This window comes from Cherax quadricarinatus, chromosome 15, assembly GCF_038502225.1.
Source record: "Cherax quadricarinatus isolate ZL_2023a chromosome 15, ASM3850222v1, whole genome shotgun sequence".
NCBI classification, from domain to species: Eukaryota; Metazoa; Arthropoda; class Malacostraca; order Decapoda; family Parastacidae; genus Cherax; species Cherax quadricarinatus.
In genome coordinates, this window is record NC_091306.1 from 9,832,143 (window position 1) to 9,852,368 (window position 20,226).

The window sequence follows — 20,226 nt, forward strand, 5'->3', positions numbered from 1 at the left end:
ATTTATGCATTGGCATAAATTGTACCCAGACCACTAACTTTGCACCTGCATAATTCCTTAAGTCTTCCATAAAATTTCATACTTTTGGTGTCATTAACTTCAGTAAAAGATTCTTTACCATTTCATTTTTTTTTTTTAAATGTGGACACTGAGAGTAATACTAAGTTTGGGGTTCTGGACAGTGAAGCGGTTAATTCAGTAAAGCTTGGGTAATTCATTACAATCATAAGCACAATGAGACAGGTTGAAAATGAAGAATTGGTCAATTGCAAATAAATTACACTAACTACATCAGTTCCACATCCTGCATTTTATGGAGTAGTTAAACTGAGGTGATGAAATCACAGCATGAGAATTTACAGATAGTTAATGGATGTAACACTTAAATGACATATAATACTAGTAGAGATGTTGGCAGATGAGGAACTTTTGGCATATTCAGACAGTGAGTTCCAAATTTTTGGTTCTTTTATCTGCATTCTGTTGAACCAGTCGAGTCCTACACTTGGAATGTCAGAGATACTTGTTCCTTGTATTGTGTCCAGTAACTCCAGATAGAATTTAAGCTTGGTGTTATTGTTTGCTATGAGTGTCCTGTAGACATAATGTACACAGTAGAAAGTGTGAATATTTTGTATGTTAAGCAAATTTAAACTTTTGAGTGAGGAGGGGGAAAAGTCATTCCTGGAGCCAGAGCAATTATTGTGAAAGTTGATTTTTTGCTGAGTAACAACAGGTGTAAGGTAACTAGATGTTACTGGTCCCCATGCACAGATTCCACAGGTGAGGTATGGATAGGTTAGAAAGTAGTACAAAGTGAGAAGAGATGTTTAGGGAGCATAACAGCAGATTTTTGAGAGAATGCCAACTGTTTTAGAGTTTATTTTAGAAATGTTCTGGATGTGTGTGCTTAATTTTAGCTTGTGAAGGCATGACTCACCGTGGTTTCATCTTCATGAAGTACTTGATCATATTCGGACATGGCTACACAGAAGATGATAGCTGTCACATCTTCAAAACAATGTATCCATTTTTTGCGCTCCGACCGCTGTCCGCCTACATCGAACAACCTGTAGAGCAAATTTTATTAAAGAAAATTCCCAACTATTTAAATATTTAAAATACTAGAGTAAATGTAGTTTATAAATAAACTTATCTTGCTTCACATAACATCTGTTTTATACAGTCACAATATAATGGTAATATACAAACATTTTCATCATTAAATATTTCATATATGCAGTGGTTATCCAAAAGAATCAGATATAAAAATTATACAATTTAATACTGCAGAGTACTCACAAATTTACAACAAAGAGAAGGTAAACATTACATCATGGATAATAAAGCATGCACATGTAAATACCTTAATATCATTACGCACAGTCAAGAATATTTTTTGAAAGTTCATAGAATATATTGTAAGTAGTTATTAATTTTATTGACACTAATCAGCCACAAGAACCATGACAAGCGAACACGCCTGTACATGTTAATGCAGAGAATTATCACAAGTACTGTACTGTTATTACAGGTACTGTACTGTTATTACAGGTACTGTACTGTTATTACAGGTACTATAGTGTTATTACAGGTACTATACTGTTATTACAAGTACTGTACTGTTAAGTAATATGATGCTTAAGTCTAATTTGTTAAACTGCTGAAATTGTGTAAATTGTGAGAATATTTGTTGTTGAAAACTGAAATTGGTTGTGAAAATGAAGTGTAAAATTATATGTATAGAGTACTTTCTAAATATATCTATCCTAACATTTATGTATTTATCATGAAGTATGGTACTGTATTTTGATATATGTACTGTATACCGAACTTTTTCTGCTCGTGGAAATGTCAGGTTCCTTATAAATTGTACAATGGCTATTTATGAAGTACTTCAGTCACTTTTTAATACATCACTATTTCCCACCAAGGTAGCGACCCAAAGAAAGCAATACATTCACCATCCTTTTTTTCTCTACCTTTCAAAAATTGCAGTAACTTAGCAATGCAAAACCTGAGCCTCGTGACTCCGATCTTCCCCACATCCGCTTGTTTCGTCACTGTTTGAATTTGGTGCTTATTCTTTTCTGCCATGGAATGCCTTGTATACATTATACAGTACTGTACATGTATATAACTTAATACTTTAAACTCTCTTTTCAACAATATATTTAATCATTTCTTCATGACAGCCTCATTACTCCTTGAGTGAGAAATGCAGCATTAATGATAATAATGTACATGTAAAAATATTGTAATAACGAAAATAATACAAACCAAAAAGTTAAGGAATCTCCTGTAAATTCTCCTTAGCAACAAGAGTTTTATTATCAGGCACAAGTAGTACAGTATTTATCATAAGGTACAATTAGCAGTAGTGTATTATATTAATTATAACATACAAGTAGTACAGTATTTATTAGGTACAAGTAGTGTAGTATTTCAAGAAACAGCATGTACAGGTATTTCAGAGATTCTAACTCAATAAAATTCTTAACATATGCATGAACCTTGAACTTATACTGGCTGTATCCTAAAATACCTTGATACAAATTATTTCATTTTATTTTTAAACTTTCTATCCACACTGCAAAGTTACATTGTGCACTGCTGTATCAGCTATCTTAAGACTTGCCCATGTTATTTGCACTATGAGCTTCACATTGTGGTAATGTTAGATGTTATATTGCAAGGAGAATAACTTGGCAAAATTAATAATAGGTCATAAAAATGAGAGAGAAGCTTGCACACACACACCACTGTACAGGTTGCAACATTTTAAATTAAATTTACTCTATAAACTGCATTTTAAGGGAAAAACTTAGCAAAATCCTACATGGCATATGAAATTTAAAACCTTGATATTTTTATTTTTGCAATATTTTGAGGTTTTTCAAACATTTATAGGAAATTTCATTTTTTCTATGTAAGCTAATCTTGATTATAGCAGCTTTACCTTCTTCCACAAGAGCCATTATGATATACCATCTAAGAATCAAGTACAATGCCAAACAATAAGTAATGTTTCAGAGAATATAACTCATTCAAAATCCTACCTGGCTTCTTCCTCCTCTATATTTTTCTTTTTCTTTTTTAACTTTCTGTTAACTACAGTGTCTACCATGCACATTTTCCTTGAATGTAACAGGCAAGTTCTATGCACTTGCATTACAATATAAACACCTGCTTTGTTTGAACTTTCACTCAACTACACATATACTCAGTGAGATCACAAATACAAAACCCTGCATGCATATGCATGTTCACACACTAAGAAGTGTTAGTAGTGATATGAGTGAGTTCTACCTGTTTATATACTTTTGTCTTTTTTCACTGTTATTCTTACATAACTTTCTTTTTTATTCCTCCAAGTCTTTTATCTTCTCTATATCAACTGTATTCTTTATGAATAAGACACTTGTGCAACACTTGGGTATCTTTATCGCCTGCACAGCAGATTTCAGTTGAATACAGAGATACTTTTATACTGGAGACTGTTAAAGTGGAGAGGTAATTTTAAAGTATTCAGTCCCTTAGCCTTGACTGAAGACAGAGACATATACTGGGGTTAGAGATGAGGTGCAGCAGGTGGAGATGGCGTTATTGATGGGCCGGGTCCACTAGTGGACATAGGTCATGCCAACTGATTGTTTAACTGGAGTTGTAGTTTGCCTCTGTACCAAGATTTCATGGTGTTTCTGAGTCCTTATTAAATTGTTCTATTCAGCTAAATTCTTAGCTACAGCTAGTATGCCTCCAGTTCTATCAAATGAGGACAAGAAACTGCACATTCAACTATTAGAGCTTGTACTCTATGCAGTGCATAGAAGTTGGTAATTTGTCCAGTTTTACACAAACAATTACAATTAAACACAGAATCCAAAATAATGTAAACATTTCAGGCACCAAAACAACATTTAATCTCTTAATTAATCATATCCCCAGGCCTTTCCTATATTACACTTGCCTTCCATTTTGAATTCATAATCACACACACACACACACACAAAAAAAATAAAAAAATAGAAGATTTACCCTATTTCCTGGATAATAAAATATAACCAGGAATCAATGTCATTGTTTACAGCATCCCAATACTTCAATAAGACCAATTATAAACCCATAAGACAGACCAAGAGGTGTAAGGAGCCTTACCCTATCCTCAGGTGCTCAATGACCTAAATAGATTTGGAACTTAACATGAATTAAACAAACCCACCCTCAGGGAAATTGGCAAAACTTAAATATTTCCACTACTCTGAGCCTAATTTTAAGCTACTTCTAGTTCTGAAACCAACCAAAATTATCATTTATTTCAGTAGTATATTTTCCACTCTATTAAAATGATACCAAGAAGTAGCCAATAAAACTATAAAAACTGTCCTAGAAAATACCTCAAAGTCGCTATTTTAAGCCAAACAAAGTCAGAGTATTGCTTTTCGCATCATGTACCGAATGGAGAATGATATACAGTGGACCCCCGCATAACGATCACCTCCGAATGCGACCAATTATGTAAGTGTATTTATGTAAGTGCGTTTGCACGTGTATGTTTGGGGGTCTGAAATGGACTAATCTACTTCACAATATTCCTTATGGGAACAAATTCGGTCAGTACTGGCACCTGAACATACTTCTGGAGTAAAAAAATATCGTTAACCGGGGGTCCACTGTATAATATAACCTTTATATTATAATATATAATATAACCTTTATATTATAATATATAATATAACCTTTATATTATAATATATAATATAACCTTTATATTATAATAATAAGGTAAAAGGACCCCAATGGAAATAAGTCACTGTGTCTGACTTTTTTGGGTTATCCTAGGTTCTCTACACATATGCTGCTATGTATGATAATTCTATGTAACTGTATTTGTGTATACCTGAATAAACTAACTTACTTACACTGTGCACACTCACTGCATAGACCATTTCTCTCATATCTAGGCCCAAATTTACAGTTTAGACCTTATCTAGGAAAGCTGTGCTCAAAATGTATATCTACAAAAGAGACCCTGGCCTCTCAAAGGGTTAACATATAATACGTATAAAGTATATTCCTTACTTATTCCTTGTCCATTTCTGTTCTTTCCTTTAAAACATCAGCTAACTCTCAGAGCTTTCTATACAAGTTGTTGAGAGCTTTTCCTGGTACTTGTTTCACTTCAAATTTTTATTTTCTTTATTCAATTTGTCTGTCGGTCCTCACTGCTTTACCTGGGTTTGTTCCAATTCTCTCACTTGGTTAATTATTCACTCATTTTCTCTTCATTGTTGTTGTTTGGTATGGAAGCATTCCCATAGTCTGACAGGGTGCTCTCAGCCATTACGTAAACAAAGGCATTGCTGATGTCTGAACTATTTTACGTTAAAAATGCACATGGCATTGCCCAAACTTAGGAATTTTTCAAACTTATATTTCCATTATATGTTAACAAACACTACATATATAATTTTCTTTTCTCTAGCAGGAAAGGACTGTGCACCTATCTGAGGCCAGGCATATAATCATCATCTTTCTTATATATATATATATATATATATATATATATATATATATATATATATATATATATATATATATATATATATATATATATATATATATATATATATATTATATATATTTATATTTATATATATATAATATATATATATATATATATATATATATATATATATATATATATATATATTTATATATATATATAATATACGTATATATATATATATACAGTGGACCCCCGGTTAACGATTTTAATCCGTGCAAGAGGGCTCATCGTTATGCGAAATAATCGTTATGCGAATGAATTTTCCCCATAAGAAATAATGGAAATAAAATTAATCCGTGCAAGACGCCCAAAAGTATGAAAAAAAATTTTTTTTACCACATGAAATGTTAATTTTAATACACACAAACTGAAAAAGGCATGCACAATTAAATGACACTTACTTTTATTGAAGATCTGGTGATGATTGATGGGATGGGAGGAGGGGAGAGAGTGTGTTAGTGTTTAGAAGGGGAATCCCCTTCCATTAGGACTTGAGGTAGTAAGTCCTTTTCTGGGGTTACTTCCCTTCTTCTTTTAATGCCACTAGGGCCAGCTTCAGAGTCACTGGACTTCTTTCGCACAAGATATCTGTCCATAGTGGCCTGTACCTCTCGTTCCTTTATGACTTGCCTAAAGTGTTTCACAACATTGTCAGTGTAATAATCACCAGCACGGCTTGCAATAGCTGTGTGAGGGTGATTTTCATCCATGAAGGTTTGCACTTCAAGCCACTTAGCACAGATTTCCTTTATCTTTGTAGTAGGCAACTTCTTCAATTTCTCTCTCCCCTCCTCTGAACCAGTTTCCTCAGGTCTGGCCTCTTGCTCTTGAAGTTGATCTATCAGCTCATCAGTGGTTAGTTCTTCATTGTCCTCCTCCACCAACTCTTCCACATCCTCCCCACTAACCTCCAACCCCAAGGACTTTCCCAATGCCACAATGGATTCCTCAACTGGCACAGGATTCTCAGGGTTAGCCTCAAACCCTTCAAAATCCCTTTTGTCTACACATTCTGGCCACAGTTTCTTCCAAGCAGAGTTCAAGGTCCTCTTTGTCACTTCCTCCCAAGCCTTACCTATAAGGTTTACACAATTGAGGATATTAAAGTGATCTCTCCAAAACTCTCTTAGAGTCAGTTGAGTTTCTGAGGTCATTACAAAGCACCTTTCAAACAGAACTTTTGTGTACAGTTTCTTGAAGTTGGAAATAACCTGCTGGTCCATGGGCTGCAGGAGAGGAGTGGTATTAGGAGGCAAAAACTTCACCTTAATGAAGCTCATGTCCCCATAAAGTCGCTCTGCCACGTCTGTAGGATGACCAGGGGCATTGTCTAACACCAGGAGGCACTTAAGTTCTAATTTCTTTTCAGTTAGGTAATTTTTCACATTGGGGGCAAATGCATGGTGTAACCAGTTATAGAAAAATTCCCTAGTGACCCATGCCTTACTGTTTGCCCTCCACAGCACACACAAATTATCCTTGAGGACATTCTTTTGCCTGAACGCTCTGGGAGTTTCAGAGTGATACACTAATAAAGGCTTCACTTTGCAATCACCAGTAGCATTGGCACACATCAACAAAGTAAGCCTGTCTTTCATAGGCTTATGTCCTGGGAGTGCCTTTTCCTCCTGAGTAATGTAGGTCCTGCTTGGCATTTTCTTCCAGAACAGGCCTGTTTCATCACAATTAAACACTTGTTCAGGTTTCAGTCCTTCAGTTTCTATGTACTCCTTGAATTCCTGCACATATTTTTCAGCCGCTTTGTGGTCCGAACTGGCAGCCTCACCATGCCTTATCACACTATGGATGCCACTACGCTTCTTAAATCTCTCAAACCAACCTTTGCTGGCCTTAAATTCACTCACATCATCACTAGTTGCAGGCATTTTTTTAATTAAATCCTCATGCAACTTCCTAGCCTTTTCACATATGATCGCTTGAGAGACGCTATCTCCTGCTATCTGTTTTTCATTTATCCACACCAATAAGAGTCTCTCAACATCTTCCATCACTTGCGATCTTTGTTTCGAAAACACAGTTGAACCTTTGGCAAGAACAGCTTCCTTGATTGTCTTTCTGGTGCCCACAATAGTAGCGATGGTTGATTGGGGTTTCTTGTACAGCTTGACTAGGTCGGCTATACGCACTCCACTTTCATACTTATCAATTATCTCTTTCTTCATCTCTATAGTAATTCTTACCCTTTGAGGTGTAGGGTTGGCACTAGAAGCTTTCTTGGGGCCCATGGTCACTTATTTTCCAGAAACAGCACCGAAAATACTGTAATAATACGAAATATTCCGAGTGTATGCTTGGATGTTACCGCGGAGGCTGGCTGGTAAACAATGGGACGGAGCGGCACATGTGAGGCTGGCTGAGGGCACATTGGACGCGTCTCGGACGAAAATCGGTATGCGGGTTTTTAATCGGTATGCGCGGCAAAAATTTTGCGATAAAAGTAATCGTTATGCGGAAAAATCGCTATGTGATGCCATCGTTATGCGGGGGTCCACTGTATAATGTATAACTGGTCAATTAGAAAGAACTCATTTAAAATTAAGTCCTTTCTAAAATTTTCTCTTATACGTTTAAAGATATATATTTTTCATTAATGTTAATGTAAAAAATTTTAATTTTGCACCAAAAGAATCTTATAAAACTTACCTAACCTTATTATAACAAGAGCAATTTATTTTAGCCTATCCCAACTAAATATATTTTAGATTTCTTTACTATAATTTAATACTAAACAAACACAATGAAATATATTTTTTTCGTTAGGTTCAGAATGATTTTGGCGAAATTATTGCATACACAAATTTTCGCTTGTCCTATATGGCAAGATGAGCGTTGCTATTTAAGCCAAGATCGTAAGTTCTGCCTATTTGGCACGACATATATATATATATATATAGTATATATACATATATATATATACATGTATATATACACACACACATGTATATATATACACAAACACACAGTGAGAGTGAGTGAGTGAGAGTTGACCCTTGAACAACGTGGGCACCAACCCCCTGTGCAGTCGAAAATCCTCATATAACTTTTGACTCCTCAAAAACTTTACTAGTGGCCTACTGTTGACCGGAAGCCTTACTAATGACATAAACAGTCAATTAAATCATATTAGAGAAAAGAAAATGTTATTAAGAAAATTAGAAGGAAGAGAAAATACATGGCAATACTGTACTGTATTTATCGATACTGTAAGTTTACATCGTCTGTTCACAAGATGAATCGTCTGTTTGTCAGTACCTACTTCAATATTGTCTTATATGATACAAAATACTGTATTACAAAAATTAATATAAAAGTTAATGTAAAAAAGAAATTCATATTTATTTCTGATTTAATATTGCATCTTTACATACATTTGCATTTCTCTTAACCCTTTGGGGGTCGACAGGTCCTCTCAGAGACTTGTTCTCAGGGTTGGCCAAATTTAAAAAAAAAAATTATTTTTTCTTATGAAAAGATAGAGAATCTTTTCCCGATCATAATGACACCAAAAGTATGAAATTTGATGGAAAACTTACGGAATTATGCTCTCGTGAAGTTAGCGGTCTCGACGATATTTATGCATCGGCGATTTTGCCCACTTTGAGCCCTATTTTCGGCCAATTCCAGTGTACTAGTCGACAAAAATCATAACTATTTCGCTAAAACTCCATTTTTTCTATCGAATGAGTACAAGAAACCACCCATTTATTGATGTCAACTATCCAATTTTGCCAATTTCACACAAATTTCAAAAGATGCCAATTTCCGAATAGAGTCCAGAATAAACAAGACATTCCTGGCACTAAAATAACAAGTTCTCTGTTCGTTATTCACATCCCCAGGCCCCTCTTATATTTCTTTGGCTTTCCACTTTGAATTTTTATTCTTACAAAAAAAAAATAAGATTTACTGTTATGCAGACTGCTGCATTAGTGTAGAAATGGTATAAATAATATCAGCGCACTTGTGAAAGAATATTAGACTCACCAGTTGATGTGTATTGGATGCTTGGCATGATTTGTTTACTTTTGAACTTTGGTAAAAATCGAACATTTCTGCTACTTTGAGCTCAATTTCAAGGTACTTTTCATTGTAAAACCAGTCAAAATCATCTCAATTTCTGTAATATGTCTTCCATTCTATAAAATGAGACCAAGAAAACTAGAATACAACAATAAATACCATACGAAAATACAGTGCAAAGTCGCTGTTTTAATCCAAAAACATGGTCAAAGTTTTTTTTTTCTCATTATGCACTGTGTGCTCCTGGATTTTTTTTTATACTGCGCACACTGACCACATAGACCCATTCTTACATATGTAGGCCTACCAGCTTTCTCTCACTAGATTTGAGGACGCTAGAATTTAGGCGTACAAGTACGTCAAAAACCCTGGGTCGTAAGACGTACTAGTACGTCCGAAACCCCCAAAGGGTTAACTGCGAATGGAACATGTACAATCTGTAATAATTTATATTATTTTTTTTTTTTCAACAAACCGGCCATATCCCACTGAGGCAGGGTGACCTAAAAAGAAAAAACAAAGTTTCTCTTTTTAAATTTAATGTATACAGGAGAAGGGGTTACTAGCCCCTTGCTCCCGGCATTTTAGTCACCTCTTACAACACACATGGCTTACGGAGGAAGAATTCTGTTCCACTTCCCCATGGAGATAAGAGGAAATAAACAAGAACAAGAAATAGTCAGAAAACAAGAAAATCCAGAGGGGTGTGTATATATATGCTTGTACATGCATGTGTAGTGTGACCTAAGTGCAGGTAGAAGTAGCAAAGCATACCTGAAATCTTGCATGTTAATTAGACAAAAAAAAAAAAAAAGACACTAGCAATCCTACCATCATATAAAACAATTAGGGGTTTCCATTTTACACTCACTTGGCAGGAAAGTAGTACCTCCCTGTATGAGTGATGTCTGCCAACTTACTAAATAGAATTATCATTATTATTATTATTATATTTTTTTTTTCAACAAATCAGCCATATCCCACTGAGGCAGGGTGACCTTAAAAGAAAAACAGCAGTGTTTCCAGACAGCGTCGTACGAGGGCATTTACTATCTTCAGCTAGTATTTACTGCTGAATTGTATGCCATTCTTGCAGCACTTATCTGTATTGCATCTATGCCTGTGTCATCATTTGTGGTTGTCTCAGACTCCCTTAGTGCTTTACAGGCTATACAGAAATTTGATAAACCTCACCCCTTAGTCCTCCGTATCCAACTTTGGCTACGCTGCATCTTTACCAAGCATAAAGATATTGTTTTTTGTTGGGTCCCTGGTCATGCTGACGTATAGGGCAATGAACAGGCAGACACTGCTGCGCGGTCAGCAGTACATGACCTACCAGTTTCATATAGAGGTATCCCATTTACGGACTATTTTGCTGCAATAGCTACCCACCTTCACACCCGTTGGCAACAACGTTGGTCTACTATGCTCGGTAACAAACAACAATCTATTAAACTGAGTATAGGTTACTGGCTGTCTTCTTGTCACCAGTGTCGAGGTTGGGAGACTACTCTCTCCCGTCTTCGCATTGGCCATACTCGTCTTACTCATGGATATCTCATGGAGAGGCGCCCTGCTCCTCTCTGTGAGAATTGTCAGGTTCCATTATCAGTCAGCCACATTCTGTTAGACTGCCCACTTTATCAACGAGCACACAGAATTTACCTCCGTCGTCGTCTTCGCTCCGCTGCTCTCTCTTTACCTTCCCTTCTCGCTGATGGACCCACCTTTCATCCGGACTCTCTCATTGACTTTTTGACAACAACTGACTTACTTCACAAACTCTGATACCTTCAGCCCTTTCTACCCTCTATCCCCGCACTATCCCCTGCCCTGCTGTTTTCTGTAACCTACTGATCATCCCTCCCCCCTTCTGCCGCCCAATACCCTCGCTTCCTTCCCTACCCTGCAGCGCTGTATAGCCCTTGTGGCTTAGCGCTTCTTTTTGATTATAACAATAATTAAAAGAAAAACAAAAGTTTCTCTTTTCATATTTAGTAAAATATACAGGAGGAGTTACTGGCCCCTTGCTTATTATTATACAGTGGAACCTCAAAAATCGAACTGCTCCCAACACAACCAATTATGTAAGTGTATTTTTGTAAGTGCTTTTATAAGTGTATTTTTAAGGGTCTGAAATGGACTAATCTAATTTACATTATTCCTGATGGGAATAAATTCATTCGGTAAAGGCACTCGAACAGACTTCTGGACCGAAGAAAGTTCGATATTTGAGGTTCCACTGTATTATATATTATTATGCACTGAGGAGTCTGCGGAGACAAAGAACTTTGTCCATGGAAGAGGGGAATGTATGAGAGTATAGTTATACCAACGCTCATACATGGGTGCGAAGCATGAGTGGTGAATGTTGCAAGAAAGAGAAGGCTGGAGACAGTAGAGATGTCATGTCTGAGGGCAACGTGTGGTGTGAATATAATGCAGAGAATTCGTAGTTTGGAAATTAAGAGGAGGTGCGGGATTACCAAAGCTATTATCCAGAGGGCTGAGTAAGGGTTGAGGTGGTTTGGACATGTAGAGAGGATGGAACAAAATAGAATGACTTCGAGAGTGTATAAATCTGTAGTGGAGGGAAGGCAGGGTAGAGGTTGGCCCAGGAAAGGTTGGAGGGAGGGGGTAAAGGAGGGTTTGTGTGCGAGGGGCTTGGATTTCCAGCATGCACGAGCATGTTAGATAGAACCGAATGGAGACAAATGGTTTTTAGGACGTGAAGTGTTGTTGGACTGTGAGCAGGGTAATATTTATGAAAAGATTCAGGGAAACCGGCAGGCCGGACTTGAGTGCCTGAACTCTGAAGGAGGGATATTAATGTTGCAGTTTTATAACTGTAGTACAGTATAAGTTTGCCTCTGGCAAGACAATGATGGAGTTGAATGATGGTGAAAGTTTTTCTTTTTCAGGCTACCCTACCTTAGTGGGAAACAGCCAATGTGTTAATAAAAAAAAATTGTATTACATATTATATATTATCATACATGTATATTATTATATTATTGACCCTTTTGGATTTAGCACTTAGTTATAATTATAATAATAATAATTATATTATTACAGCCTCACCTCACTGAGTGACATACTCGTTTACTGACAACTTGGACTTACAATGGGCTCTCTGACCAGTATGCTTACCTAAATAATGTATACTGGAGCTGATTTCCTCTATTCTGTTTATTACAACACTACTGTATAAACATTTAAAAATATACTAAAAATGTTATAAATAGTGCAAAGGTGACATTAGAACAATATCAAAGATGGTTGACACAAACCCATTACTATTATAGTATGTTCCTTGCTTAGTGACAAATTTGTTTACCGATGTGGACTTGGGAACGGAACAGAACTCCATCATTAAGTGAAGAGAGGCTGTATCATTAGTATTATTAGTAGTATTATATTTTACTATTGCATCTTTATGTATGTTTACATTTCTCTCAACTGTGAATGGAACGTATACGATCTGAGATTGTTTGTGTGCATAAGTTTTGATAAATTTTAACTTTTAATAGATTTGTGCTAGGTAGCAGGTTGGTACACAGCAATCGCCCAGGGAGGTACTACTGTCCTGCCAAGTGAGTGTAAAACGGAAGCTGTATAATTGTTTTACATGATGGTAGGATTGCCGATGTCTTTTCTGTCTTATAAACATGCAAGATTTCAGGTACATCTTGCTACTTCTACTTACACTTAAGTCACACAACACATACATGTACAAACATATATATACACACACCCCACTGGGTTTTCTTCTATTTTCTTGCTAGTTCTTGTTCTTGTTTATTTCCTCTTATCTCCATGGGGAAATGGAGCAGAATTCTTCCTCCGTAAGCCATGCGTGTTGTAAGAGGCGACTAAAATGCCAGAAGCAATGGCTAGTAACCCCTTCTCCTGTATAAATTAAATTTCAAAAAGAAAAACTTTGGTGGGATACGGCCAGACTACATATATTTAATGCTTTCATGACAAACCCAATTTTTTCTTTTTTTTCAATTGCAAATCTCCAAAAAATTTTCTAATGTATTTATTGAAAAAAATCCACATATGTATAAGAGGACCCACGCAGTTCAAAAACCTGTGTTGTTCAAGGGTCAACTGTATATGTATTGTACAGTATATGCAAGAATACACTTATACACACCCACAAATACATAGTATATACATGTTCAGTGCTAGTCATGACATTATGCCAGGTGAGCACCCTGGCATAATGCAGTGATGAAAATCAAAGGCCTACCATACAGGGAGGTCTTTTTTCATGAGCGCACTATGCCGGGTAGCAGCCGTTAGCATGACGTCACGGCCTGCTTCCACACCCCACAGTGCTCACATGGTGGCTGTGGTAAGAGGAAGTGTTGCACTTTTGTCTCTCATCCACCCCATCTTTTGTCTGGTGTTTACCTTGGTTTTGGGGCTATACATGTTTGATTATGGGTAAAAGAAAGTCTTTAACACCTGAAACTTTGTGAAGCTGGTGCCCAGCTTCACAAAGCTGTGCACCAGATGAAAGAAATAGTGGAGAATGTTGGTGTGTGTGAGCGTTCAGTGAGGAACTGGGTGCAGCGTTTCAAGGCTGGTGGCGGTGTCGAGTTACCATCTGCCAAACCTTGGCTTGGTCCCTCGAAAACATCTGTTCATACCTTAACTGTGTTAAATAAGCAGTCAGAGAGTACGCCTAAGATAACTGCTAGAGAATTGAAAGAAAAGAGCCCACATCTTCTCTCAGAGGTGTCTGTAAGAACTGTTAATAGACGTGTGTCAGAACTGGGCTACAGCGCCAGGGTAAGAAACTGATTCTCTCCAAGCCACAGAAGAAATGTAGGCTGGATTATGCAAGAATTATCTTCATTGGAATCCTCAACAGTGGTCTGAAGCACTTTGGAGTGATGAAGCAACCTTCACCATCACCTGTAACCGTGGCGGACATGTGTACCAGCCCAGAGGTAGTGACCTGCTAGACCCATGCTACACCTGTGGGACCACCAAACACCCAGACTTGCTCATGGTTTCGGTGTGTTTCAGTGCTCAGAGTGTTGGTAAACTCATTGTGCTTCCCAAAAACCAGTGTATGAACCAGTATAATTACCTGGAGTTATTGTGGGACAATTTCCCTGAAGCGTTTGACAAGAGTGGGGCTATGGTTTTTATGCAGGATGGTGCACCGTGTCATATTGCCAAATCTGTATGTACATAGTTCAGTGGCATTTGTTTGAGAGTCTTCCTACACGGCTGAGGGATGTGATTAAGCATAAAGAACACAGCACCAAGTATTAAAACCTCAGTAAGTGTGCAAATATATATATTGTAATCTTTCATGGTATGTGTTTGTGTTTTGGTACATGTGTGGGGGAGGGACAGCATAATGCTGTGACTAGCACTGTACTATATAGCAATTAGACCAGACTTATTAAGTGAGGAAACAAAAAATAAAACTTCATTTCCAAAGAGAATAATGAAGCTATGTGTTGGGTAACTTTAAAATTAAATCAGACATTAGTGGGAATGGTTGGGTGTGAGTAAGACCTGCCATGTATGGGCCAAGCTCTACCAAGCTTAATTTCTTATATTAAAGAGCTGTTCCATTTATCACTCCATGAACAAATGAGACCATGGAGTGAAATCCCCATAAAATGAGGTTAATAGGTTTATGAGGAAAAGCAGGGACATTATTATTATTATTATTTTTATTATTAACACACTGGCCGATTCCCACCAAGGCAGGGTGGCCCAAAAAAGAAAAACTTTCACCATCATTCACTTCATCACTGTCTTGCCAGAAGGGTGCTTTACACTACAGTTTTTAAGCTGCAACATTAACACCCCTCCTTCAGAGTGCAGGCACTGTACTTCCCATCTCCAGGACTCAAGTCCGGCCTGCCGGTTTCCCTGAATCCCTTCATAAATGTTACTTTGCTCACACTCCAACAGCACGTCAAGTATTAAAAACCATTTGTCTCCATTCACTCCTATCAAACACGCTCACACATGCCTGCTGGAAGTCCAAGCCCCTCGCACACAAAACCTCCTTTACCCCCTCCCTCCATCCTTTCCTAGGCCGACCCCTACCCCGCCTTCCTTCCACTACAGACTGATACACTCTTGAAGTCATTCTGTTTCGCTCCATTCTCTCTACATGTCCAAACCACCTCAATAACCCTTCCTCAGCCCTCTGGACAACAGTTTTAGTAATCCCGCACCTCCTCCTAACTTCCAAACTACGAATTCTCTGCATTATATTCACACCACACATTGCCCTCAGACATGACATCTCCACTGCCTCCAGCCTTCTCCTCGCTGCAACATTCATCACCCATGCTTCACAACCATATAAGAGCGTTGGTAAAACTATACTCTCATACATTCCCCTCTTTGCCTCCAAAAACAAAGTTCTTTGTCTTCACAGACTCCTAAGTGCACCGCTCACCCTTTTCCCCTCATCAATTCTATGATTCACCTCATCTTTCATAGACCCATCTGCTGACACGTCCACTCCCAAATATCTGAATACATTCACCTCCTCCATACTCTCTCCCTCCAATCTGATATCCAATCTTTCATCACCTAATCTTTTTGTTATCCTCATAACCTTAATATTTAACAAGGTAATAGTCTAGTCTTGGCAGAGTAAAAAGTTCAGTACCCCAAGGCATAGTCCTGGCACCTTTACTGCTTCTCATGCTGCTAGCATAGTTGAAAATACTTGCCAGTTTCATACCGCCCAATGTGGATAAGTATGTAGAGTAAGTCTGTTGCTTTGGACCACTGCAGTAGGCCTATTGGCCGATGCTAAACAAGTCCAACTGACACCCATCCATATCCACTGTATCTGCCCAACCTGTATTTAGAACTATTCAAAGCTTTCACTTCTATTACCAAACCAGTGAAATGCTTTTCTATACTCTTTCTAATTCTAAATTTGTCTAACCTGAAGCCACTGCCGAGAGTCCCAATTTCAGCACTTTATTTAAATCACCTTCATTTATTGCAAATGTTACATAGGAAAGGTCTGGGAATATGATTAATGAACAGAGAAAATGGTGCTTAGTGGCTGGAATGCCTACAGTGTAAATTTTAGACTGTTTTTAAACTGAAATTTGTTGAATTTGGTAGCGAAGAAAATTGGTTGGGCAAATATTTTTGCTAGATGTTTTGGGTTTGAGAAGAGCCTGCTTAGTATGGGCCACTAGGCCTGCTACAGTGTTTCTCGTTTCTCATGTTCTTATGAATTTTGTGTAAAATTAGTCAAATTACCAGCTTCTGTGCACTTTATAGGGTGATTCTGATAGTTGAATGGGCAGTTTCTCTGTTCAACAGAACATAAGAACATAAGAACGAAGGAACACTGCAGAAGGCCTACTGGCCCATGTGAGGCAGGTCCAAGTCTCCTACCGGCTTAAGCCAATGCACCCAACCTAGTCAGGTCAGGTCACACTGACTTAAGGGAGGAACACGGCAACCGACCTGGTAGCACAAGCTATCAGGTCCAACTCACACCCACCCACATCCACTCATGTATTTATCCAACCTATTTTTAAAGCTACACAACGTTCTGGCCTCTATAACTGTACTCGGGAGTTTGTTCCACTCATCCACAACTCTATTACCAAACCAGTACTTTCCTATATCCTTCCTGAATCTAAATTTTTCCAACTTAAAACCATTGCTGCGAGTCCTATCTAGGCTAGATATTTTCAGCACACTATTTACATCCCCTTTATTTATTCCTGTCTTCCATTTATACACCTCAATCATATCCCCCCTAATTCTACATCTTTCTAGAGAGTGCAGATTCAGGGCCCTTAGTCTATCCTCATAGGGAAGGTTTCTGATACATGGGATCAACTTTGTCATCCTCCTCTGTACACTTTCCAGAGAATTTATATCCATTCTGTAATACGGTGACCAAAACTGTGCAGCATAATCTAAATGAGGCCTAACCAAGGATGTATAGAGTTGAAGAACAACCTGAGGACTCCTATTATTTATGCTTCTTGATATGAAGCCAAGGATTCTATTAGCTTTATTGCGAACACTTATGCACTGTTGTCTTGGTTTCAGATTACTGCTAACCAGAACTCCTAAATCTTTTTCGCAATCCGTAATATTAAGATCTACATTATTTAGTTTATATGTGGCATGGTTGTTGCCCTGTCCAACATTTAGAACTTTGCATTTGTCTATATTAAACTGCATCTGCCACTTCTCCGACCACTGCATCAGTCTATTCAAATCTTCCTGGAGTGCTCGAATGTCCTCGTCAGAATGAATTCGACGGCCTATTTTGGTGTCATCGGCAAACTTGCCGATGTCGCTCTTTATGCCCTCATCTATGTCGTTTATGTAGATTGTGAACAGCAGGGGGCCCAACACCGACCCCTGTGGAACACCGCTCATGACGCTTCCCCACTTTGATTTCTCCCCATTTATGCAAACTCTCTGCTGCCTATTTGTCAACCATGCCTCTATCCAGGAAAAAATTTCTCCTCCTATTCCATGTGCTTTAATTTTCCTCAATAGTCTCTGATGTGGGACCCTGTCAAAAGCCTTACTGAAGTCCATATACACAATATCATATTCATTACTATTATCTACCTCCTGAAATACCTTAGTGAAAAAAGTTAATAAATTCAACAAGAGGCATACTAGCACAATAGCTAGGAACTGAGTTAAGTTGAATGAATGAAATAGCCAGTGTGTAAATTGTGCCTAGATCACCAACTCTGTACCTGAGTACTTCCATAAATGAAAATCAAACTTTTCATTTTTGGTGCCATTACCTTCTGAAAAAGATTTTCTACCATTTCAGAAGAATTTTTTTTTAAATCACAACATTTGTCAGTACTTTTAATCTCTCTGGGTCACAACAACAGTGAAAGGGTTAAAACATTCTACTGTGCAATTTATCTGTGACCTGGAATGTTAAACATCACATATAAAACAGTCAAGATTTGTACCTATGCTATGACACAATTCTACTAAAGCACCTGCTTAATATACCAACAGTGTATGTGTATGAGGTTTAATACAAGGCACTGGATATGTTAAGAAAACACCCAAGCATGAAAACTCTGCATGCTAATATACAAGTGCTGCAGGAGCTTGTCCCAGTCCGATCTGGGGCAAGCAGGTTCATGCACTCCCCAAACAAACGGCACTTTTAACAGCAAGATTCACACACTAGTCATTTTTTATTTTCTATCAAGGCAAACAGTAAGGTGCATCTGTCTACCATGCTTTGTGTTTACAAAATCATGTGACACTAGCCAACATGAGTTCCAAAAAAAAAAAACACATTAAAGTGATACAGATTACAGTAAGGTGTGAATGGTAAGAGTAAGTGTTATGGAGTGATAGCCTCTTGAGTCTACCTTCAGTGTACATAGGAAAATTGATATTCACTCTCTAAGATTCTAAATTGAATAGTTACCCCTGTTATGATTTTTTCCCTTAACAAACTGTCTGCCTGCCATGGAGATCAAACCTGAGCCTAGGGCATTGGCCTGGTGGGGAACACTGAACTCTTGAAAAAATTTTACTGGACGTTATTTTGACATTTCTGAACCAAGATGTTCGTTGACCACAAAATATATTTTCATATTTAAAGTGTACCTTCAAAAATTAAGTTTTAGATATATACGTGATAAACAGTTCATCAAACAGTCATATGTATTTTAATCAAGGAGAAACATTAAACCTGTAGTTATATAGAACTTGGGGATTGGGATGCAATTAGGCTCCATCCAGAAAAGTCAGGATAAGTCTAGTTCCTTGAATTAAAAACATCTCAATGGCATCAAAGTGCCTCCCTTGAGGACCCCACGCAGCTGTTTACCTGGAGAGAGTTCCGGGGGTCAACACCCCCCCGGCCCAGTCTGTGACCAGGCCTCCTGGTGGATCAGAGCCTGATCAACCAGGCTGTTGCTGCTGGCTGCACGCAAACCAACGTACGAGCCACAGCCCGGCTGGTCAGGAACCGACTTTAGGTGCTTGTCCAGTGCCAGCTTGAAGACTGCCAGGGGTCTGTTGGTAATCCCCCTTATGTATGCTGGGAGGCAGTTGAACAGTCTCGGGCCCCTGACACTTATTGTATGGTCTCTTAACGTGCTAGTGACACCCCTGCTTTTCATTGGGGGGATGTTGCATCGCCTGCCAAGTCTTTTGCTTTTGTAGTGAGTGATTTTCGTGTGCAAGTTCGGTACTAGTCCCTCTAGGATTTTCCAGGTGTATATAATCATGTATCTCTCCCCCCTGCATTCCAGGGAATACAGGTTTAGGAACCTCAAGCGCTCCCAGTAATTGAGGTGTTTTATCTCCGTTATGTGCGCCGTGAAGGTTCTCTGTACATTTTCTAGGTCAGCAATTTCACCTGCCTTGAAAGGTGCTGTTAGTGTGCAGCAATATTCCAGCCTAGATAGAACAAGTGACCTGAAGAGTGTCATCATGGGCTTGGCCTCCCTAGTTTTGAAGGTTCTCATTATCCATCCTGTCATTTTTCTAGCAGATGCGATTGATACAATGTTATGGTCCTTGAAGGTGAGATCCTCCGACATGATCACTCCCAGGTCTTTGACGTTGGTGTTTCGCTCTATTTTGTG

At 38.0% G+C, this 20,226-nt stretch overlaps 1 protein-coding gene across 5 annotated transcripts in view; it reads right to left on the reverse strand.

Annotated features, from left to right (window-relative positions):
- Window positions 1-20,226, reverse strand: part of Galphao (G protein alpha o subunit) — a 705,635-nt gene that overhangs the window by 48,558 nt on the left and 636,851 nt on the right. For 4 of the 5 annotated variants that reach the window (XM_070085137.1, XM_070085135.1, XM_070085136.1 and 1 more), the window contains one exon: window positions 941-1,070. The exons of the other annotated variant lie outside the window; for it this stretch is intronic. In XM_070085137.1, coding sequence (XP_069941238.1) covers window positions 941-1,070 — 130 coding nt within the window. The remainder of the gene's footprint in view (window positions 1-940; window positions 1,071-20,226) is intronic. 5 annotated transcript variants of the gene reach the window in all.